General features: G+C 38.6%; 1 protein-coding gene across 1 annotated transcript in view; it reads left to right on the top strand.

Moving 5' to 3' along the window:
* EPHA3 (EPH receptor A3) overlaps positions 1-25,198 on the top strand; it is a 216,041-nt gene that overhangs the window by 151,427 nt on the left and 39,416 nt on the right. Inside the window, exons 5-9 of the mRNA XM_059819050.1 lie at positions 5,580-5,704; positions 11,952-12,114; positions 14,467-14,569; positions 15,031-15,098; positions 19,415-19,540. Of these exons, the coding sequence (XP_059675033.1) occupies positions 5,580-5,704; positions 11,952-12,114; positions 14,467-14,569; positions 15,031-15,098; positions 19,415-19,540 (585 nt within the window). The remainder of the gene's footprint in view (positions 1-5,579; positions 5,705-11,951; positions 12,115-14,466; positions 14,570-15,030; positions 15,099-19,414; positions 19,541-25,198) is intronic.

Below are 25,198 nucleotides of genomic sequence, written 5' to 3'. Positions count from 1 at the left end.
ACCTCCTAGGAGTATCATAGACATTAAAGAAAATTTATACATTATATCAGATGACAGTATTATGATTAGATAATGAAGTCATCAGTTTTCTAAAGAAAGAAAAAGAAGCAAGCCTTCCATTCATTCAGCAGTGCAGAAGTTGCAATTTGGGTAATACAGTCAGTTCTGCTGGCTCAGATATGGTCTTGATCACCATCTTTCAGCGTAGTTTGGAATATTTTACCCTCCGATGCTGATAGCTGGTTGCAAGCAAAAGCTGGAAGTGAGGAGGCCATGGTCATTTTAGAATGAAATCCTTCCCTAAAATTTAATTTGTGATCTAGAGACCTAAGCAAGAAACAACAGGACTCTAAATGTTTCAGCAGTTGTACGCACATGGCTTCCCAAAGTTAATACTGAGTTCTCTCTGTCACAGGACAGGGAATTTTCTTCCAGTGTATATATATACATCTGTAAGCCAGTAACATATGAAAACAATAACCAAGGAATAAGGAAAAAGTCCATAAGGAGATTTATATACAGCTGCTATTAAACTGGAGGAAAACAAATGATCTGTTGGGGTCAGTTTCGCTGGGAAATCAATTTGAGTGGAGTTTTATTGTCGTCTCTGCTAGATCCTTCATGTTATTTGCTTGCACCTTTAATAGTCATGACTGAGGAGGTTTTTACACTTGTGACTCTAAGCTCCCTGGATCATTGCGTTTGTTACCTTTTCAACATCCACATTCCCAGTTGTCACAAATGCTACCTAACAACATTGAGCGCTCAAAGTACATTTCCCCTTGTAACTCTAGGGAGTTTTGAATGTTCATATTAACTGCTTAAACTAGTCATAAACCAGTTAGACTGTAGTACCAGACAAATAGTAACCATCTGATGCATAAAAATACCTCTGTATGCGTTGCATGTGACTATTGAGACTAAACCTATTAATGCATGGCCACACAAGCCTAAAGTTAATTATAAAAAAAAACCTGAACTCTTATTCAGTGAAGTTAAGAGTACTAATACATTAATCAAAACACCAATGAAAATGTAACTACATAGAGGTATACAAGCCACAGGATTTATCCAAAAATCACTGAAACAGTTTATTCAACTTCTTAGTCTAAAAAAACACTCCTCCTAAGTTTTACCTTGAAATGTATGTTTTATAAATGATAAATCAATTTAACCTAACTTTGTGTTGCTATTGATGCTTCAATATAATTTTTAAAACTTCAATTAATCCTAAAAAGCTTTGTAATGTGTCATTATTTGCTAACCCACAGTACAAAATTGTTTTTGTCAGTGGGAGCTGCAGACATTTAAAATATTTGTTCTAGCATTCTGTTGTTGCACAATCTAATTGTCTTTTAATTTAAGAAAGGAGGATCCTGGAACTGCAATGAAAAATGGCTATTGTAAATATGAAGTACTTCTGTTCCTTTTTGTAGCCTGATTTTGAATTCAGTTCATCCTATTCTAGTTATTTAATGGTTTTCAAGAAACAGGAGGCTCTTGGTTCTCTCTTCCTCATACAGAAAACTAAAGACTATATGCATTGCTGCTCATGGTGATGCCTTCATTGTTTAATGGTTTGTAATGTTAACTTCCTTTAACTGTTGTTTCTGTCTTTGCTGGATTTTCGCACTCTTCCAAGTAAATAGTAAAATACAGTAACCGAGCTGTTCTGGTGAGAAGGGAGGATTAGTTGTGTTACAAAATGGAAATTAAGGCTGACTTCTGCTTAGACACTATTTAGAGCACAGTTTGCAAGTTTTGATTTATTCCATGGTTTTCTAGGGATGCATACAAAAAGAAGTCAATTCTAAGGTCCAAATGTCAAGTTATTCCTCCCAACTGCACCCCAGCCCTGAGCTGGGGCCGTAGCTCAGGAAGGCACCTCTGTTGCTGTGTGACTCTCCCTGTGCAGGACAATACATACTTACAGGTTACCTTAACTCTTATCGTATCTTAAATCCGTTGGTTGCAGTAGATTTAAGCATACATGTAGAAGTCATCTGAACAAGATGTTTTCTTAAATTAAGGGTTCAAGGCCTTCTAACACTTTTCAAACCTGCCTATCTAAGAGGTATAGCAGAAAAACAAAAAAGATTGCATTAAGATTTAAAACTTTAACAGTCCAGCTTCTTGCAGACCAGCAAAGAAAGGTTATGCCATGTGCTGTGCTGGTCATTTTTTCATTTTATCTCATCTTGGTCAAACCATTTTATCTCATCTTGGTCAAACCAAAGTGTGCCATGTGTTCATCAGTCAATCCCATGTGGTACTAGAGGAGTCAGTTCTGGACGTAGGCAAAGAAACAATTTAGTGAAGAGAGAGAGAGACATCAGTTGCGCAGGGCAGCAGGCACAGCGGAAGAGCCAGGCCACCTCTGTCTCCCGGCGTACAGCGGAGTCTGGTTTGGGGAAAGCCAGGTTGCTGCTGCAGCTCTGACGGGCTGTGCAGGATTGCAGCCCCGCCAGGCGCAGGATCCTGACTCCTTTCTCAGCCCCCATCCGCGGGGGGTCTGCAAGGCTGGCTGTCGGGGCTGCTCACTTCAAGATTCATCCTTGCTCCTGTCTACTCCGCTTTTTGCAGAGGGAGGGGCCCGGTGCTGAAATCATCCCAGGACAGCACGGTTCGGTTTCACCTGTGCGTGGAAGAGCTGTAAGCCTGACAAAGTGCCAGCAGAGGAACTGCGGGAAGAGGGGCCAGTGAGGGCTGTCCTCTCCAGGGCTCTGTTTTGTCAAGAGAAACGTAGAGGGGGATCAAAGTCTACTATTGCCTGTAAAGTGCAATGTGAACACACGGAGATGATGGGAACAGTAGGAAAATTATTAAATCTATACCCAGATACTGAGTCTTTATTTTTAACATCCTGTGTGCTTCAAAATTAAAATGTTCAGATGATATACAAGATAGTTTAAGGAGATTAAAAAAAAATACAAGATTTAAAATTAAAATTAAGTTACAAATACCTATCTCCCCCTCTGAACACAAATAGTGTGGTTTATCCTCTAGAAATAAATAGCTGACCACTGAAATTTCTGAAGACACTGTTCCTTTATGTGGTGAAGATTAATGCCTTAAAACTAGGTAACTTTTGTAATCCACATAGTTAAGATGAGATGGTGATTTAAACAGATTTGGAATACGTAATTTCCATAGCTCAGAGGTTCAGTAGCTGTTGGAGTGGCCTGGCATGCAGCGCTGTGTTGCAGAACTCCGCTCTGTTCTGTGAGTGGGATTAAAGTTGTCTGAAACTTTGATTATCCATCTCCCCTCCATTTGCCCATGCGGTGGGGTGCTGTCTCTTCCAGACACTCAGTACGTATAATTTCTAAGCATCTTTGGGAACACTAGGGATTAGAAAAGGTATATGAATGTTTTATAATGTTATTGATAACTGCAGACCAGATGCTTTTCTAATAAACTGCTGTGAGATAAGTTACTGGTAGCATCTGCAGAGATGTGAGTAAATGAGCTCAAAATAATTAATACTGTGTTAGAAGAAAGCTTTTTTAAAAGCACATCTGTATTGGAGCATGTAAGATTATTTCAGCCTGCCCTGAGAATGTGTTATAGCACAAATTACCATAATTTATTAGGGGAACAGCCATTTCTGTTAATCATATATTAATTATTCATAAAATCTGTATTAACGTTACCTTAATGGGAAGTGTTACCAGCTGGGGTACTGGGCTTGGCAATCTATTCACATACAGAAAAAGATTAATAACTAGACTTAAAAAGAAGACATAAAAATGATTTACAAGAGCATAAAAGCAGCAAGCATGGGTATGTGAGTTAACATAGAGCTGGCTATGGTAGAACAGTCCGGCCAGCTCACCACTTTGTATTTTGGCTCTAGCACTGGTTTGTGCCTGAGTGGAATTCAAGTGGAATTACTGAAAGATGTTCATTACAAACCCGTCCTGTATGCCTTGCCCTAATGCTTCTCAACTCTTCAGCAAACATAGATCTTGTGAGTCTGAGTAAAATAGAAAGAGACTCTTCCCCATTCTACTTTAAAAAAAAACAAAACAAAACCCACAAAGAACCCCTCCAAAATCTGATTTCAGTAGTTTAAATTCAGGATAAATTCTTCCTACTGGGAAAAAAAAGAAAAAGGGAAAAAAAAAGGATTTTTGCAACTTTCTAATCTCAGAAAGCCATTGTGAACCATGTGACATGTGAAAATGCTGCTCAGAGGATGTGTTTCAAGCCAGAACAAATGTGAAAGTGTGTGTGTGTATATATATATATGTGCTTGTGTGGATGTATGTAGCTTTCTAGATGCTCTACTCAATTAAAGGAGGATGTCAACATTTAGATTATGACTCGAGACTAGAAGGTATGTTTTGATGGAAGTTTAGCAAAATCAAACTCAAAGTGAATTTTCCAAAATTTATTTTAATTAAAACTTCCTTTTTTCTGGCTTTTGAAAAATCTCTTGCAGGAATGAAAACTCAGACAGAAAGGGCACTAGGTGATGTATGCCCATGTGTAATGCCTGTAAAGTGCAACTAGTTTTATATGAACAGTAAAAGCTTCATAGGTTTCAGCTGAAATTAAATTGTTTAGATCAGCTAGAGCCTTTTTATTATGATAGCACAATGTTGAACTTATAAACGCATTTGTTTTACATGTTAAGATAAAAGGCTGTTTATTGGTAAAAGTTTTTTTTTTAAAGTAAGCTATCATCTGATGAATTTTGGCCAAAGCCATGGAAGAGAAGCAATTGGAGTGGGAAGCCAACCCAAAAGAAACAGAAAAAATAATTAAAAAAATTGCTTAGCTTTCAGTGAGTCCAGGAAACCCAGGCCTGGTCTTGGAACAACGCATAGAGCTGGGTGGTCTAAAGCTGAACTGATGTTCAGGAATCTTGGGTAACTACGATTTTTTTTCTGTTGATAGTACTTCCAAGTTTTGGGTGGTGGGTGACTCTGTGGCATGCAATCAATTGTCGTGCCTAACTCTGATTAATACAGATCAGAAATGAGGTTCTTTTGCAGTTTACATTTTTTTTCTTCAAATTTCATTTTCAAAGAAGTGTGGTAAAGGAGAAGAGTATATGGGAGCAATTTGTATCTGGAGAGCTTCCTGAATAACGTTATAAAAGAAGCTGTATTCTGCAGTGTGCTGGTGGTTATTACTAGCCATGGATACCAGGAGCTCCTTGTACGTAATGCATCCCACCACCATTTTACACTTGCATATGAAAACGTTATCAGAGCTCTGCAGAGTCTGGTAATGATAATACTTCAGCATTATAACAAATAGGTAGTACTGTTATTTTGTTCTCTATTTTAGTATGTCAAATGTATTTCATTGCTTACACTGTAGTAGCAGATCGAAACCATCTGCTGTCTTGCCACTGGTCCGCCAGTCTAACAGAAAATCTCAGTTCATTTTCCTTGAGGCCAGTATGCTTTAAGGCATGTGTACTAGGACTATAATCCAGCTGCTGAATGTTGATACAAGTCCAGACCTATGCTCATGAGTCTTTTAAATGGAAACAATACTCTTTGCCAAGGATTGGAACAGAGATAAACTCAGTTTGCTTTTCTCTCTTCCCTCCTCCCCCCATCCAGCTCCATCCCCCGTCACAGTCATAAGGAAGGACAGGACATCCAGGAACAGCGTGTCTCTGTCTTGGCAAGAACCCGAACATCCGAATGGGATCATCTTGGACTACGAGGTCAAATACTATGAAAAGGTGGGAAGAAAGATCGAAGGGGAGGTTTTTGTGCTGGTAATCTGGTAATGAAATTATTGCATGTTGCCTATGTTAAGTATTCCGAGACACCCCTGTTCACTCACTGTCTGCCTCAATGACACCAAGTGCTGAAACTGTTCAGTTTTTGGTTAGGAGAACATCATTAAAATATGAAGGGAAATTGTTGTGTTGTCTACCAAGTTCATCCCCAAACACATCAGAACAAATATAGAAAGTAATGCAGACAAGCTGTAATGCTGCCTTCCCCCCCTGCCTCGAGTACAGTTTACTCAGTTCTTTGATGCTGGCAGTTTTCATACATTTAATTGTCCCCATCCATGCGTTGGTACTTCCCTGTGGCACAAGCATCTTTTATAGAAAAATTATTTGGAAAAGAGATGGACAATCCTTTTAGTGACTGGTTTGCACTATGAAGGTTCCCACTTTTCATGAATAACTGAATTCTTCATAATTTTTTTGTAAATAACTACAAATCAAGGCAATTCTGCCATTAAATAGGTTCTGCTTTATATTGACATTTTCTTGTATTTACAGCTGTTGATTTCTACATCATATATAGATCTGTATTTAGGAAAAAAATAAATTGTCATAACAGAATAGGTTTTTTTACTAAATCTTACTGGTAGAATTGAAAAGACCATAAATTGTTGTGAGGGTTGTGAAGAGCGGTATTAGCCATTTTTATATTGGTCAGAGAGACCTTTTGATAGAATATATTGCTACTGAAGTTGACAAACTTTGAAAAAATGTCGGAAATAATGATTTAATTTAGCATTTACTAATGCTGTTCATATCTAGAAATCAGGCTTATATGTCATATGTACCAGGGGAAGATGTGGTGCCAATATCCACATAGAAACTGCTGTTAAAAAGGCTCCATAGGTATTCAGTTAATTTTTAGAAAGTTTTCTCATGTAGCTTGTGAGTGGGACGATGTGGTATTAATAGCCCATGCCTGATTTACAGCCGAAGAATGGGGATCAGAAGGCTGTATTCTGAAAAGATTTCTCCCAGATTAATATGTCATCTGATTTTGGGTAGGGTTGTTTTGGTGAGCACTTGAACGTTCAAAGACCTCAGTAAAAATCTGAATATACATAGTAGTACTGATAAAAGGGGAAAAAGAAAGCTTCCTAAACATTCCAGTTCAGTCTCACCTTATACAGCAGTAACCTGTAGACTTTCACTTTGGATTTTTTCTGTTATTTCAATCGGAACAGGATCAAGTTCAGATCTTGGGCTTGAGAAGTAAAAGAGAACCGGCTCATACATCAAATTGTCTTTATTTGTACATCCTCAGCACGGGCAGGACGCAGGAATTATTTAGGCTGTCTTGTTTCCAATTTTTTTAAAGAGAAGGAAATAGATACTGCCTTTTAGTAAGGCTTGGAAGAGCTATTTACCTCACAAAGAGCCTACACCTGAAAGATCCCAGAACTTCAGCCTCTTTGCGCAGGCCAGGTTATTTATCTGCACGATTAACTTGTGCTTCATTTGAGACCTAGCTGGCTGCTCCTGCTGCCCTTGGCCCTACCTTTGTTTAGCAGGAGCTGCAGCAGCCCTGTCTCAGCTTGTCCTTGCCTGGGCAGCTCTGCGCGAGTACCGGCGGGCGCAGGATGTAACACACGGGTGTGTTGCACATCGTGGCGTTAGGGTGATCTCTCTGTTTTCAGTTGCTCCAAAGGGAGAGAGTTTTTCCCCTTGTGTGCATTTAGTTCATTTTAATTGAATGACCAAGTTTTATTTGTGTATTTGTTTTTTTACGGTGTTTTGAATGACCAAGAAGTTTTATTTGTGTATTTGGTTTTTTACGGTGTTTTGATCATCGCTGTACACTGAAATTAGCTTGCTTTATTCAAGAAAATAGTCACCTTCCAGTACTGTTGTATGCACAGATTGAGCATGCGGCTGTTATTCCCACCAAGTATATCCAGTCTCATGGAGCAACTGGTTGTCACAAGACAGCTTCATAAGACAAGCAGTCTTATGAAGCTGATCTTGCACATGTGTTTCTTCCCTTTGAAGTCTGTGATCAAGAGTTCATACGCACCAGACAGCTTTCTTAAACCAAAGAGCCAACTGCTCGACAATAGGAGCCAGACCATTTAGGGCAAAGGGTTTTTCAAAAGCAACCTTCTGACACCAGTGTTTTTAATGTGTGGTCTGCAGCCCTTTGGGGACTCAGAAGCCTGTTCCTCAGGGTTTGTGAAAGGTAACTAAGAAAAGCAAATGTGTTGTCAGGAGGCTTTAATCCATTGCCCTTTTTAGGTCTGCAAATTGAAAAAGGTTGAACACTACTGCTCTGTACATGTTAAACTTGCCTGAGGTCAGAGCAGCCCATGCTGGACTGTTACTCTTCATTTCTTTTCCAAACACCTTTGGAAGATGCTGCTTTTCAGTCTGAGACCTTTAAGCAGCCCCCCTCCCCTCCTCTTTTGAAAAGGGAGCTTTCTTTTTAAACTGGTCCAGTCCATTTGATTTTCTGCTTCAGAAATCACCTTGGTTGTGCTCATCAAAAAACCCACTGCTGTTAAGTGGCAGCTGCTAGGAAATAAACCCTTCACAGTTAGCAACCTGGGTATTTCTCCTGACAAGTCATACCTGATTGCTGGTAGATGATTTATGTTGAGCCATTCTTTTCCCTCGTGCTTGTTTTTACTTGCCATACCTTTTGTATGTATCTTAGAAATTAATAAATGCAGCATTAATAGACTAATACAGGTCAGCCCAATTCTGTCATACACCTTGTCCATGCAAAGGTGTTTTTTTTTACTTTAAGTTGTTCTTAAATTTCAAAGAATACATGATATTTATGGACAACTGCATCTTGCTGATATTCAGGATGTTAGAATAGGTTTGGAATAAAAATAGAATGTCCTATATCTAAATTATGATATCATGCAATTTTTCTAATGCATTATTGGCATAAAGTATGTGGAAAATATTTAGTCTGTCCATACAATGTTGTGTTGGATTTTAACTGTCTCAGCTGTCAAAATGCACATGTAACAAAAGTCAGATTTTTTTTTTTTTCTTACACAAGCAGATACTTTGTTTCCTCCTTGTCCTTGCTCACATAATTATGTTTTCCGGGAGGAGTATCTTGCTGTGCAAAAAAAGCCGTCTCCTAAATACCACACATAAACTATTAATTGCTTCATTTAAATATGTGGCTTACAAATATGATAACTAAATGCCACACACTTTATGAAGGTGAAGTCTGCTGCAAACAATGAGTGAAATTTAATTGCATTCTCACAGTACTGAAATAGATTTGCCTTTGCCATCACTGAAATTGTGTGCTCAGTAGACTGGTTAAAGCCAACAAATAAATAATGATATCTAGTTTGTGCTCTTTCTGAGGCTGAAAAAGTAAATTATATGCAAATGCACTTAGTTGCTTTTAAACTCTTAATATTCTGGCTTTGAGGTGGGTAGTCACGTATACTCCGTGAGGTTTGTAGGAACTGTCGTATCGATGAGCGGTTCACGCCTGGCAGTAAGGGGAAGCAGTATCGGGACTGTGGGTTCCTCCCAAAGTGTACTTGCAGCTGATGGAGAAAATGTTCTTCCTCATATAATACAAACACTTACTGTGCTTATCTCAAAAAGGACATACCGCTCACTCTCACTAGTACTGCCACTATAAATGTTGAATGTATCCAAAATATGTCTTTTGTAAAACATAGTTTAAAATTCTAAAATGTCATTTGCAAATGAGACACTAACAGTAGTGGGATTTGCTTCCCAGTAAAGATCGTGTCTGGTAAACTATGCAGAAATATTCAGGAAGAATACGCTTTGTGCATCCAAGTTCAAATTTATCATCAAACAGAGTGTTTGATTAAATTTCTCCTTGGCAAAGACTGACTCTCCTTTTTGTATATTCCTTCTGCTTATGGCAGCTATAGTGCTGTATCTCTGAAGTTTTACTTCATCCCCAAGAAAGATAAACTTGGGCTTTTATGTGGTGTTTCACTGATTTGATTATTAGTAACATAAAAAATGACTTACAAAATATGTGTATAAAAAGCTTACCATAAACTAAGATACCATGACATCCTCCATACCATTGTTTTAAACGTTTATTTTCCAAGTTCCATTGCGGATTATTAACAGACGGGGCCATGACTATATTTTCCCTTGCACGTATGTATCTGCACAAGAAATGTTTGCATTTCATAAAAGCAGCCTGAAGTGAGATCAAAATGAATGGCCAGTCGTAGCATACACAAAAGATTTCATGTTTTAAAGACGAGATTATTATGTCTTTGAAATTAAAATAGTTGCCTACATTCAACTGAATGATGAGATAAGGAAAGCCTGCAAATTATAATACTAGGCCTTTGTTAGTTCAAAAATAAATAATTTTACACAAACCTGTTAGCTCCTTAGAATGTCTTCCTGGAAGTTTTCTCCTCTGAATTTATAACAGAAAACTTTTTCAGTGGAGTATCGGGAAACCATGAAGAGGTCCAATGCTGATTTCCTTTTAATTCTTAGTGTGCAATGAAAATGGGCCATAGTAAACATTTTTATAGTCATTCTTTGAAGACTAGGTTCAGCTCACCCTATTTGGGGTTTTGATTCTGGGTGGTAACTTTTAGGCACAGGCTTAGCTGCATTTTCTTTTTTTTTTTTAATTCACTGTGATTATTCATGTGCATAATGTTGAATATTATGTGGAGATTGTGGGAATTTCCTTAACTATGGTGTAAATGTTTCTGTTTCTCTCTATAGCGAAGACTGCCAACAACAGGGTAGTTAGGCTTCTGTAGCACCAAAGTGAACAGTTTCTGATGTCAACCTACTAACTTAAAATAAACCTAACTTTCTTACTCTAGACAGCACTGTAGAGCAAACGCACTAGAACAGCTCTGGTCACTTGAATTTTTCACGTGAAGGTGAGATGGCTTTGACAATGAGATGAGTGTCTTATTTTCCAACCTCTGTACTTGTGCATCAGCGCTCTAGTGTTGTCAGAGTTAAAATGTCAGTACCTTGCAAGCTAATCCAATGCCGTAAAACACAGTGGGAATTAGGTGAAATTGTTTGCGTCCATATATGTTAACTTAACTCAAATTCTGCTTTCAACCAGGCAAAACTCAATGATTTTAGTGTATTTCAGAGTGTTCAAAGTAAAAGTGCAGCATATGAAATCCCCACCACCTCTAGAATGAAAAAGTTCATCATTGCGAACCTAAACAACTGAGATTCTCCCAGTTCCCCACATGTGTGGCTGCTGTCCAAGATTTTTTCTGAGGCAGTTCCAGCTGCCATTTTTAGGAAGCCAAAAATGTTCTTTTGGTACAGGATGGCTTTAGTAAAGTAAGGAATACCTCAGGCCCCAAATGCATGCTTGAATTTTTATACTATGTGCTTACAGTGGGACTGAGGCATACTCTTATCAGAATTAGCTTTTTACACAGTGTGAAGTGTATCCAAACTTACTAAATGACAAATGGTCCATTTCTTACATAAAAAGTCATTATGTCAGAAATATGTGACTGTTACGCAGAGTGTGTTTGAGAGCGTATCACCTGTACTGGACACTCACCCTGCTCTTCAGCAAAAAGCAGTGAGGAGCAAACACACGTTTCCTTTCTGTCTACTAAAGCCCAAGACTCGTTCAGGAACAAGTTCAGCGGGGTTTTGCCCAAATGAGGATGGACGCATCAGTTTTTATAGCATAATAGAAAACCAGTTATATTCGCCTGTTCGCAGAGCTGAGGTGAGGAGCATGAGTGGACTTTCTCTTCTGATTGTTACAGCGGTAAACACTGTCTTGTAAAACGCGAGGCAGTAAAAACTGCGTCCTGCAGAGCCCTAAAATGTCTAAGCTGGCCTGTTAGAACTTCCAGTTCAGTGCAGTAGGCAAATCTGTTTTATGGTTTTTAAATAACATTTTAATCTTCATTTTCTTCTTGTATTACAGACTATGGACAAAATGATGCAAAGCCATTTTCATTAAATGTCATATACTCAGCATGTCTAGTATTTGATTTACAGCACAAGGCCATAGAAGCTCTAATGATTTAGATTTCTTGCTAATCAAAAGATTTTTAGCTGATTGAAAATGAATGGCTGTACAAGCATTTGTCAGGCTGTAAATATTCGAAAAATATGCCAGCGCTCTCCAGGTGATTTGTAGTAATTTTGTACCAACTGCTTCTTGTTTCTGTTTTTTAGGGTGTGGTTTTAATCTGATAATTTCTTTTCCCAAAAGCAGGAACAAGAGACAAGCTATACTATTCTGAGAGCCAAAGGCACCAATGTTACCATCAGTGGCCTCAAACCTGATACCACCTATGTCTTCCAAATTCGAGCCCGAACTGCAGCTGGATATGGGACAAACAGCCGCAAGTTTGAATTTGAAACCAGTCCAGATTGTATGTATTTGTTCAAATGGTTTAAACTGACATCCTGCCCAGTTTCTGACTGATTTGAATGGCTGCTTTCACTCCCTTTCTAGTTTAGTAAATGCAACTCATAACTATTTATGATGTGTCTTTTTAGGTAGCGTTACTATATAACTTTATGTGTTACCGTTAAACTTGAAACATGCTATAAAGAGTGTACCATGAATATCACAGGTGGTATTTTCTTCCATTCCCTACCTGACCTCTGCCTTGTGCCAGAATCGATACCTGCCAAGAGAGGAAGTTTGATAGAAAACCAGATTCACAGCCTCGTGCTGTTGCAAATTTTTGGCCTGAACCCTATGGACTATAAGCCCCTGCTCCAAGAGAATTAATATTGTATTGGTCCATTGCTCCTGTGGGTCAGCGTGGGTCCACGTTGCTGCAAAGTGTAGCTGATGTCTCCTGCATAGCCTTGAGATGAAACTAATATGCACCGGCTGGGAAGGATGGTCATTCAGTTGGGTAGCTGGTCAGGGAGTTGGGCAGTTTGGCTCCATTCTCCTCTCTGCACTACGTTTCTGGGTGGCCTTGGGGAAGTTTACTGGTCCGGCACTCTATTTTCTTTTCTCTAACGCCTAGACGATAACGTTGTTTAACTGATGACCTTATCGGTACTCTTTACAAGTTCTGTTGTTATATCAGGAAGACTCTTCATAGAGCTCACCATTTTAAATGTTACTTTCTCATTGCTTGGTACTGTATAGTAAATCAGACCTTTTATTTGCTAGAAGCTGAAAGTGGCTTAATGCATCAAAAAGTCAGCCTTTGTTTATGTACTCAGTTACTGATGTAGACTAATGCTGCATTATCAAGGACTGTTTGCTTTTTAGAAGGCAGGACTTTCACAGAAGACTCGTATCTGCTGTTCAGAGTTCTAACACAACTAAGGACTATAATTCTCATACGCTCTCATAAGGCTTATTCATGTACTCATGATGAAGCTTGAGAACCCATGGTGTAAGAAGTGCTCTGCTAAAAGCAACAAAGTTTAACCAAGAAGAGTAGCATAAGCCAAATGGTCTTGCACTTGGCATCCATGTGTTTTTGAGATATTTTGAGATATTTTGAGGATGTATTTCATCCCCACTTCTTCCTCCTCCACCTCAGCTCTTATTCTGAAAAGCAAACGTGCTTCTTTTTAAAAAAAATAGTTACAAATTGCTGTTATGGTGACATGTAGCTTTGGCACACCAGAGGAAACTGGAACTCAAGATAGGGCAGAAAAGTGCAGCAAATAGAAAAAAATCAGTTGCAGTGATAACAAACTTCATGATTTAGAAGTTAATGAGTTTTCTCTGCAAAGTAATATTAAAAATGATAATAATAATGTAGCTGACCAAAAATGTGGAAGGTGAGAGGAGACAGTGGTGCACGTCTCAATAATGAGCGTACAAGTTACACAAATCAACACCAAATCGCATAACTTGATTCCTATTGCCAAGTTATCATAAATACGTGCATACAGTTGTAGATCTATAATAGGCAGAGGCTTCTTCCCAAGGGGAATGGTGTGACTTCAAGCAGTCATGCAGACAAACTGCCCAATCTGGGGGGAGCAGGAGGGCTAGCTTTCAGCTCAGTTTGGACAACTACCGTGAAGCATAGTGCTGAGGAGCCTAATTCTGCTATGCTTGGTGAAGTGCAATAGGTGTCTGCTGGAGATGGTTCATCACACCCATATCTAAAGGTCTCCTGTCATTGCATAGCAGTCTAGCGCACTGAAGCTGCATGCTTAGGGACTGCAGGGAAGCATCCGACGTAAGGCAGAAAATAGCCCTTCTTTTCCCTATAGGCATTAATTAACCATGGATAGTCCTGTCTGCTTCTGTGTGCCCTGGCTTTTCATAACCAGGGATACTGTCAAGCTTAACTGAGAAGCTTAGTTCATTAAAGCACTTTCCATCACACAGAAGTGAGAGTAAGGGTGATAATTATTGACTGGCTGGGATTTCTTGCCAAGGAAAAACTCCTTACTGACCATGACAAAATATATGTATGTCATGGTATGTACATTTGTACTTACATATATGTTTATATATACGTATCAGTTTAACAGCAGTTACTATAATCAGCAAGAGTAAAAATCAGCCGTAGCAAAACCAACTTCGGTAAGTTGTCAAAGATGGACGGAGTCTTTTGGTTTTTTCCCATGTATTTATTTGTCTGATGAAAAATGACTTAGTATAAATATTTGGCAGGAGACCAAATGCTATATAGTGATGACTTAATCTGTCTGTTCCCTATATGAGTGTCAATTGTGATGTAAACAGTCTTTTGTGTGTGTGTGGTTATTTATATATTTTTGTGTTAACTTTCCAGCATTCTCCATTTCCAGTGAGAATAGCCAGGTCGTAATGATTGCCATTTCAGCGGCGGTAGCAATTATTCTCCTCACAGTTGTGGTGTACATCCTGATTGGGAGGTTAGTTTATCGTCTGGTTTGCGCATTTACTCCCAGTTCCATTTCCCCGAGGGTCCTTGATGAGCATGGCAAATTGGGTGTCGTGGGGCAGTAGCGTGGCTGGTTTGCACCTTCTCCTTTGTCTGCTCCCCAGGAGCTCCGAATACTGCTTCATGCTTGGTAATGAGCCCGCTAACGTTAGCAGCCCCAATCATGCAGCAGTTGTTAAAAAATGCTATAAACACATTCTTAGGCAATTGTAAAATTAAACTGTAGGGGTCAAAAATCAACAAATCCTCTCATTAGCCAATTTCCTCAAATTCCCTGAGAACATAACATGCCTCTATAGGGCACAGAGAATGTAAATATCATTAAACTTTCAAACAGGCATTTAATTGTGGAGGGAAAACATTTTATTCTGTTTCCACCTGCAGTTAACATATAAAATTCTCTACATTAATTTTTTTCTCTGCTGCTTGTAGATTCTGTGGATACAAGAAGTCTAAACATGGCACTGATGAGAAAAGACTACATTTTGGGAATGGCCATCGTAAGTTACTGAAGCCTTTTCATGCTTCCAGATCTGTTGAATTCATCCCCTAGATAACTAGGATTTTTCAATTTAAAAAAAAAAGTCATACCTCACTTAAAGCAAGGTGAAATTGGGAAGAGAATTATCTCTTCTCTTGTGGGTAAGGAGATTTTCCCCAAACAATTATTCATTGTTTCAAATTCTTTCATCTATGTTCAGGTTAGTAATGAGCAAAACATCGCTGTCTATCTTCAAACAATGCGTGTGGTTAGCAATATGATATGGATTCTGCTGTGCATTACTGAAATGCAGAGTGTAACTTCAACTTCCTCATTATCAGCTGTATAAAGTCTAAGAAACGACTTTTTTTTCCCAAAGCAAAATATAAAATCAATGAAACCTGTCTCGATGACTACTGAAGGGACTGTAAAAATTGCTTGCTTGACGAAGTTGAACCACTAATATTTTAGTTAGGAATTATTCTAAGCATAGGATGAGAAGTGATTTGGCCTAGTTTCTTAAATTAAGATTAACTACTAAACAAATGTCTCACAAATTAATGGGATTTCTTAATCCAGCTCTGTTCAAACGTGTTTTGTTCAAGTCCTGATGCCCCACTTGCAAGAATGAATATGTCTATGCTTTTTTTGGGTCTCATCCAGAACTAAAAAGAGTACCTTTCTATTTCATATTGACTTATGTTGTCTTTGTGTCACAAAAATTGTATATAGTTAAGGATGTGAGATTTTGCTCATCCTGAGGAATCTGAGCTAATTCTGAAATGTGTTCAAAAGCCAAACCCGAAGCCTATCTATTTCTGATGTTTGCATACCTATTTTTAATAAGGCTAAATGGGACTTTATTCATGGCTACTCTGGGTCGTTGACTTTATTCATGGCTACTCTGGGTCGTTTGGCACTGCCCTGTGAAAGGAACAGCGTGGAGCAAGATCCCATCTAGGAGACGCTCAGGGGAAAGAAGTGTTGATTATCTGAGCCTGGGCACATTCCTGGCTACCAGGAAGAAGTAGATTGCGGTGGCCTGTGGCTGAAGGGGAATATCGTCCTGCAGTACTTCAGCTCCTCTCTGATCCTCAGTCCTCTCTGCAATGTGCATAACCCTGCAGCACTTTTCCACAGCAGAGGAGCTGTGGATCATGAAGACTAGATCACAGTCAAAGCTCCATCCATACCTTCTTTGAACTAGAAATAATTTAGTTTTGGAGCAGGAGAAGCTGAGGGCAGAGAAAGGTGGTAGCTTAACATTCCTGATGAGGAGTAGGGGGGGATTCTTGGTTTTTTTTATCACTAGACTTTGGATTTTTCTCGTCGTCTTTACAGAGCGAAGATAATGCCCTTTGTAAACACCAAGACGGGAAATTCCTTTTTTTCACCCACAGAATTCTTGGTCTCTAATGAGCATGTTTTTAATAAGAAGCAGTAGTTTGTCTCTGAAACTGTTTCAGCTCCGGATAAATACACTGCTACACCATGTAAACCAAGTTGAACCATATATTTCTATTGCTTAGTTAATGTACGTGGGTTTTTTGCACACAACAGTGGCGCTGTACCATCTGCAAGAGCTCTTGGTACCATAATCAGATGCCTCCCCACCAAATATAATTGAATTAACATTTTAATGAGGGATTTACCTGCAGTAGTTGGAAATTAGAAATGCTTCCTAATCCCCATGACAATGGAGTAACTGTTCCCTGACTGTTCATATTATTATTATTTTAGGTTTGAAGCCCCTCCTTATCTCCAGAGAGCTGTGCGCATGCATACCCACAACACGTGTGCTCCTTGCCCTGCGCTGTCAGGGGATACACAAGCTGAAACTGTGGGTTTGCTTCGTGCAGCCCAACAACTGCTAACCAACCAGTCTCAAAAAAACCTAAATGGTTACATGTGGCCCATAGAATTAATGCTTCATCATCCAAATTTAATGAGGTTATAAAATAAAAGCAGCCAGTAAAAAAAGTGTCACAGACAAATAACAGGTCAGAATTTGCTCTCCTTACTCCCACACAATGGAAAGTTGCAATCACTATTCTTAAACATGTCAGTGCTGTTAAATTCCTGTGGATTAAATTGCTTTTAATTTGGCTTTAGATATTTATGTACTGTTTTCTGAGTAGTGCCATGCTGATTCACTGTGTAGTAAGAACAGAGCCGATCATGGACCTCGTATTTCTGTTAGAAATTCTTGAAAATGATTTATTGAATTTGCAGATTATCTGTTAGGATTCGTATGTATGTACGTATGTGGCTGTTGAAACTTCATTCTGCTAAATTATAGTCTTTCTCAAAGAATAAGAAAATTGCTTCTATGAACTAAAAAAGGATAAAGTAACTTCCATGGCTGTCATAAACTTTCAGCATCTTAAATACAGCAGCTGGTTTATTTCAGTCAGTTTATTCTGAATTACTTTAAAAAAGGCTCCAGCCATGAACTATTCCCTGCAGCCTTATTACAAATCCTATAATATTACTTCAAAGGAGCAAAAATGTTTCACCTCCTCAGATCCTCTCCCTTTGCCTGCTTTGGCTAGGCCCTTTTTATTTTTTTGCTACCTTTAGGGCAATTCATGCTGTTAAAATGAAAATGTAAATTATTATGTTTGCACAGAATGAGCTGTAAAGTAGTACAGCTTAACACATGTGCATGTGTTTATTATCTGTTTTTCATGACAGAACCCAGTTACTATACAGGCTGCCCTTAATTATTGGTGTGAAGGGATTATTCTCCTTGCGGTCACCATCACCTGATCTTGGGAACCTCTGGGGTCAGCATTAAAAATCCGCAGCCAAAAACCCCACAGTGCAGAAGCTTTTAATTGTTATTTTTATTGGGGTATGAGGGAGCCTGTAATGTACATTCAGCATGGACGGAAAGGAGCATTTATAAGATTTTTAACCAACAGCAATATACAGCCAATTACTTTTTGTTTTACTTGCAAGTAATTCTGTAATCATCAGGCTCTTGAAGGAAACACAGTCGGCATTTAATGCCGCGCACACGCAGCCCTTTTGTTAAGAGCATGGCTCTTAGTTTGCATTGTTTTCGAGGCAATTAGCTTGGGAACCCAGTTTTATCATTTCTTTGTCAATTCTGAGGCCAATAAATCTCCATAAAACTGATTTTTTTTTTCCCCTTACACTTGGGATTGTTTGACAAAACAATGGTGTGCTCTAACTAATGGTCCAAAGGTATTTTTTCCCATCTGTGTAACCCCAGCAGAAAAGGTTTAACTATTCTAGCAGTCAACAAATTGATGAAGTATAATAATGCCAAGCTGGAAGTTATATTCCTGAGTGGGTTAAGGCAGTGTTTGTAGGAGGAGTCAGTATCTTTTACACAACCAACTGGTACAGTTAGGAAAAGCTAGAATACACGTCCAGGAATGCAGGTTTTGTGTCAGAAGCAGAAAAATTCAAGCTGGATGTAACAGTTATTTCACTTTTTGTTAACAAAACATCTTTGTGTTCTAAAATGAATATAGAGGCAGGCACACAAGGTACCAGGTACAAGCACAAGTAGGGCCTTGAGCTGGGGAGGGGGAATGCTTTGCCTTCAGCATCTTTGCCTGAGAGGAAGGTTGGGAGTGATAATGTGTTCCTCCCACCACCAGTCCTGCTGGAGGAAGAGATGTGGAAACCTTGAAACTGTCCTTAAAGTCATTTAGTTGTTTAAACTAGTGCTTGCCCGGGCCAAAAAGAACAATCCCTGGCCAGGAAGGGGGGACAAAATAGTAACATGGATGTGAGGGTAACTGACCCCTAGAACCAGATTTTAATAATAAAAACAACTGGCTGCCATCCTTGTATGTACTAGCAGAGGGATTGAGGCAGAGGTGCATTTGTTCATGTATAATTTTCTTTTCTTATGCACCTTGTTGGAGGACTCGGAAAGAAAAAGTTTGAGTTAATGTGCTCTCCTTAAAATATTCCAAAGAACTTTTCAGGTTGACTGTAGGATCACACATTTTGTTCCTTGCCCCTTTGTTGTGACCTTGAAAGGGACAATACACGGCAGCATCTAAACATAGCAAGCTGGGAGGGGTGGGTAAGTATTTTAATATTTGAAAAGCAGTTAAATATGGCAAGTGCAGATATATTTAAAATCGGTTTTCAGACTTCTGTTCAGTAACTACATTAGTGTCTCTGGTTTTATTCTATACTAAGATTCCTGAAGACCCGTCAAAGGCAGTTTGATTTGAAGAAGCAGTGTACCCTTTTCTTCTATTGATTTGATTTCTATTGTCTCATGAGCTTTCTTTAGAAGGATTAATTAAGTCTAAGTAACATTTTCTCTCTGAATTTGTTTTTACACAGTAAAACTCCCAGGCCTGAGAACTTACGTAGATCCGCATACATATGAGGACCCCAATCAAGCTGTGCATGAATTTGCCAAGGAACTAGATGCTTCTAATATATCCATTGATAAAGTAGTTGGAGCAGGTAATGACCATCAGATATATTGAACTAAAGATAGCTTTTTGCTGTATATACTGTTTTACATCTTTGGGTTTATACTTGTGACTGGGAAGAGAACGTTCTAAAGTCTTGAAATTAGTAGGTCATATTTACAGCTGACTTTGGTGCATATGAAAAGTTAAGGGCACATTTTTCTCCCCAAAGAAAGCAGATAGCAAGACAGTTTTTCAAAGGACACCCATCAGCCCACACTTGGATGCAGCACTGTTGAGTGAACAGAGAGTTCAGCCTCACTTCTGTGTTTCTCTTTGAAATCTGTTAGCACAGAAAATGGTATCAACTGTGAAGATGTTTTCTTTTTTTCCCTTAAAAGGACTGTTGACTATTATGCCTTGAGTGAAGCCACAAACTCATTTCATACCAGTCACCACGCATCCATCAGACTGCAATGACCTTTGGTCATTGGATTGATTTTGGTCACTGCTTTGGATTTGAATTATCGATTTAGGAGGAAAGGCTTGTCTGTCTGTTAACTGATTGTCTGAGCCACACAGACGCTGTAGATTGTTGGGTTTACAGAAAACAAACTGTCGAAATGAGCAGATTTTGTAGCAGAGGAGCCAGATTACAGAAAGTCTCGTCACACTGAGTTGTCCGTGTTGCAGTGCAGCATGTAGTTCCTGATAGGATGTGTGCTTGCTCCTTGAAGTGAAGTGGCGGATTGTCTCATTGAGTCAGAAGATCATGAAGTGTTAGCTTTCTTGCTAAATTAAAGCATTTGTGAGAAGTACTATTGATTTTTAATCCATTGAAAATTACTAGTTCTTTTATTATTGATTTTTTGCTTCTCTCTAAATTTACTATTTGAATCTAAACCATGAGATGTGAGAGAGACAGACTCCTAGTGCACAACAAAAGATTTTCATTGGGGAAAAAAATGTAGAACCAAGCTGCTGCACTCAGTGCAGCTCCTGAATCACCCAGTAAAAAGAAACAGTATTCATCCTCTCTTACTGCAGCTACTTAGCTGCTTGTATGAAATTAGGTTATTTTCTGCAAAGGTAGAATTTTTGTTCCTTGCTGGTTTTAATTTTGCCCCACAAGAGTGCACTGTTCTCCGTCATCTTCAGTTGAGGCAGCAAAGCTCTGCTTGCTGCACATAATAGAGAATTAATATGGGGGTAGAGAAGGGGGTTCCTGAAAAGCTAAGTACAAGAGCAGTATGTTTCCTTACAAGACTTTCAGGAGCCTTCCTTCACAAATGTAAGCTTTCTAAACTTGGGCTGTATGCAGTATAAGAATCTAGAAAACAAGTTCATAAGAATCAGTGATATGTCATTTTATAGCTCATTGTTCTGGCCTATTTTTAATCAGAATGCACATGAGAATGAGTGGTAAACCATAATTTGCCAAATACGGCCTCTGAAAATGGAGGAAGAGTTTTCTGAGAGGCTTCAAGAAAGGGTTATGTCTTAAAAGAGTCAGGTGGTTTAAAAATAAGCCCCTTTGCTCTGCTCCACTTCAGTGAAAGTGACAGTAGGTTCCTGCAGGTCCCCTGCGTTGAAGCTTGGACTCAAGATATAATAAAGCCATTTGTTGGAGACAGTGACTCAGATTCATGTAGCCTGAATTACATATGGTGTTAACATTTCCTTTTAGCAGTTGCCAGAGATGCCAACAGGAAGAGCCAGGAAGGGAAGGACAGATGAAAATTAGGCTATAAGAGTTCTGGAAGCTTCCAAAATGCATTCGTTGCATCACTTTATACTGCTGTCACATTCAGCACATGGTAGCTTTTGCATTCGGAGTGAGGCTGCTTCTGCAAGAACACTTCTTTCCTCCCCAAAAGCAGAAAGGCATTTCCTGTCTCTTACTTGAGTCAATGACTTATTTGAGTGAATGACTTGGTCTTTTCCTGCCCTTCTCCTTTACAAATGCAAGTGTGAATGAAATTATAAAAAGACAGTGATTTGAGAAGAAGGGATTCATTTAACTGCATTGAAGTGTGACGTAAGTAATGAGATCTTCAAGTCAGGCAAGTAATCTTGATATTCTGAGGTACTTTTCTAAGTAGTTTTTCACAGCTTTAGCCAAAAGTCTCTGAGAATAGAGGGCAGCTTACATAGCTTTGAAAACATACCCAAATGCAATAAGGAAATACTCTTCTCCAAAAGAACCTCAAGAAAAACACAAGGGATTTTAGTGGGAGGCTAAGCATAAGAAAATTGAGGTCTTTTTCAGATTTTTTTCCTTACAGTAATTCTTTCTTTTAAAACAACTCACTTGTTTTTATGGATCCAGTTCAGCAAACCACTTAAGAAGTTTAAATCCAATTGGCTAGCAAGATAATACTGCAGCAAGTACTTTCTTGATTTGGGATAGATTTAAGTATGTGCTTTGCTGAACAGGAGAGCAAGTATTTGCTTTTCTTTCAAAGTTTAAACATACTTGCAGCATAACATCTTGTTGATCAAAGTATTTCTAAAATTTAGGGGCTACCTGTCCCTGAACTTACTGTGAAGGTTTGCAGTGTCTCAGTGAGGGCTTGTAGAACGTTGCTGAGGTTCACGAGGTTTATGAAACATTCAGCTTAGGTGCCTCTCCAGCTCTGAGGGAGTTCTGTGCACAGCAGTACAATCATGATTTAAAACACGGGAAAGTAAAGAGAGCAGCTAATTTCAGAGAGTCATCTTTTACTTGTCCCCTGGGTCTAAATGCACAGCAAATGCCGTTCACTGATGCACTAAGTAGCCTACTTAAAAAGAAATTAAGATCTCCTGAAGAGAGATCTTTATATCGTGAACAGCCCTCCTAATAATATCTATTTACTTTCCACATGTAAGTAGACATATCAGTCTGCAGGGCAGGTTATACAATGTTTATGTGTGTAGCATAATTAAAAATAAACACTTCAGAAAGGCTTTGCATGAAAAGCCATCAACCGCATCTCTTAAAATCAGTGCCGGATTTTCCACCTTCCAACTCAAACAAAAGTCCTTATTCCTCCTGAACAATATCTGATGACATCCAGTCCATTTCTTACTAGGACCATATAATAATGATTTGCAGGAAAAAGACGTAGTATAACTGCATGTCATTATGGGTGTTGACCAGATAGTCTTATGTAGCATCCATACAGCCCTGTATATGAAAGAACCAAAGGTTAACGTAGTTGGGCTGCCTAGTGTGCTTTTTCCAGCAAAACTGGTTTCCAGCAAAGTAAACCCATTTTATATTCATGGACAGCAGTAAGCTCCATTGCTATGAAGGATCCAACTTTTAGTCTCTTGCAGCATCCACTGGCCTCAAGGCACTTGTGGAATCCGATTAATCACCCAAGTTCTAAATTGTGCAGCCATGGCTAAATGGGACAGCGTTGATGGACATTAGCCATAACCTTTTCCTTTCCAAAAGTCAAACAAATATCAGCTATACGATTCCAGCCAGAAATGAAGGCTTGATTGCTGGACTGCTTGCTGAAATCATAGCTATAGTCTCCATTGACAGTAACTGAACAATAGTTTTAAAAGGTTAGCTTATTAAGCTTTTTGGACCATTAAAACATAGAGAAAGGGGAATACGAAGCTGGACATTACAAGAGATATATTTCAAGCACTTTTTTCCCTTCCTTCTGTTTTCAAGATGTGCTTTGGTCTTCCTCTTTGTGGTGCTCTGACAGTATTGAGCTGGGGGTAGTATTTGAACTGAAGTAGTGTTTGCTTTTGGTAAAGTATACTAGTCATTTTGGCTTGCAGAGGTTGAATATTTTTAATTAAGAAGTCTGAACAGAACTCAACACCCATTAGTTACTGGTTATAGGTTTTACAATTCATTTTCTGACCTGCTGCCAGTCTTGGCAGCCTGAAACACAAATAATGTTAGAAACAATGGATGTAATGTAAGCGCTATTTTAGTAGTATATATGTATATAAAGATATACCCTGTTTTTAATTTTTTTTGTTATTACATTAATAGCACAGTATCACGCCTAGAGGATGAAACAGCTCAGCAGCTGGTGATAAGATATGGTGACATTCGCTTCTGTGTTGTTGACTCAAATCTAGCCTGGGTTAGCAACAGAGAAAGGTCATTGCCCTATGACACATTTGTTCAGTTTTTTTGGTTAAATTGGCTGTCTAACAGAGAAACCTTAGAAAATAAAGCTGAAAAGTGACCTCAAGAGGTCATTAAGTCGTGCCTAAACCAGAACTTGTTAGGTACCATTCTTAACAGATGCTTATTCTTTACAATCTCCAAGATAAAAGAGTTTATAGCCTCCTTAAAAAAAATTCTTTTGTACTGTCCAAGTGTCCTTACTGTTAGAATTTTTTTCCTGATCTAACTGACCTTTATTGTAATTTGCAACTATTCTTTGGTTTGCCTCTGGTGTATAAAAACCGGAGTTGGTGTCCATCTTATTTATAACGATAATTTTGATAAGCCAAAACGATTGTCATGCCTCTCTCTTCTCATTACTTGTGTATAAATAACATCAATTCCTTGAGCTTTGAACGTGAACGCACGGCCTTGACTTTTAAGATTCTGGTCATTGTTATTACTGTCTTTATCATTCCTGAATTGCAGTGCCACAAGCGGGACACGGACTCTAATGCAAGCCATATTGGTGGCAAGTTGATGAAAGAATAATTTCAATTTGCAGATAAATGGGCTGAATGTAACATCTGAAATGTATCCCATGTGGTATCACGTCTGAAGTCAATGGTGAAGGGCTGTCAATCCATCACACATTTCTGAACATTAAATCTGTGAAAAGCAACATGATTTAAATTTGCCTATTAAAAATATCTTATTTCTGTGGGTTTTGGTCATTTTTAGTTTTCACAGATGCTGCTTAATGTAAACAATCAGCTGCAGAGATAAAGAATCATTGTGGGCAAATGACCTCCGAAAGCCTTTGCTCTTTAGAGGCATAGTAATGCTATTGCACTACGTTTAATTACGCATTAAGTTGGGAAAAGCTCATATGTAAGCAGTATAATCCCTCTTTCCAAGAAAAGAAATCCACAAAACAGAACACCTTTCTTTTCTTCTCTGCTCAGTAAAGTGTTTTCCTTTTCTTTAAATATTAGTAATCATGTAAGGAAATTCTTGCCATCGCTTTTCTTGTATCTTTTATCCATGCTCTGTTTGTATTGTATTTTTCATTATTTCAATTATTTTGTCATTAAAACCAGGAGACAAAAATTTGCTACTCTAATTTTAACTGGGATGTTGTATGTGCAGTTTATTATATCATCTGAAATCTAACATGGGGGGTTTGGATAATTGGGAATCAAAAGTCAGTTGCTGATCAAATGCTTTTTAAGATACTGAAACTTCCTTATACGCTTTATGTAATCATCAGTTAAATACAGAAATTTTCAAGTGAGATGATTTCTGCCAGCAATTTGTCAACATATTTAATACTTGCTCATTTGAATGCTAAGATAATTTTCCCTGTGCACTCTTCTTGGATGTTACATAGCAAAGGATAAACCACGTTGTATGAAAGGAAACATGCCGTGATAACTGCCATTTTCTGTTTAGGGATCTCATACGATATGCAGTGGGTACGATATTCATGGTGGACTCTCAGGTCCCGTAGTCCCATAGTGACAGTATATATTTGCATGATTAGATCCATCTGAATAATGATAGAACAAAGATAACCTGTATGGATTT

Source organism: Gavia stellata, chromosome 1, assembly GCF_030936135.1.
Source record: "Gavia stellata isolate bGavSte3 chromosome 1, bGavSte3.hap2, whole genome shotgun sequence".
Lineage (NCBI taxonomy): Eukaryota > Metazoa > Chordata > Aves > Gaviiformes > Gaviidae > Gavia > Gavia stellata.
The sequence above is the reverse complement of the archived record's forward strand: the minus strand, read 5'-3'. Positions and strand labels throughout refer to the sequence as shown.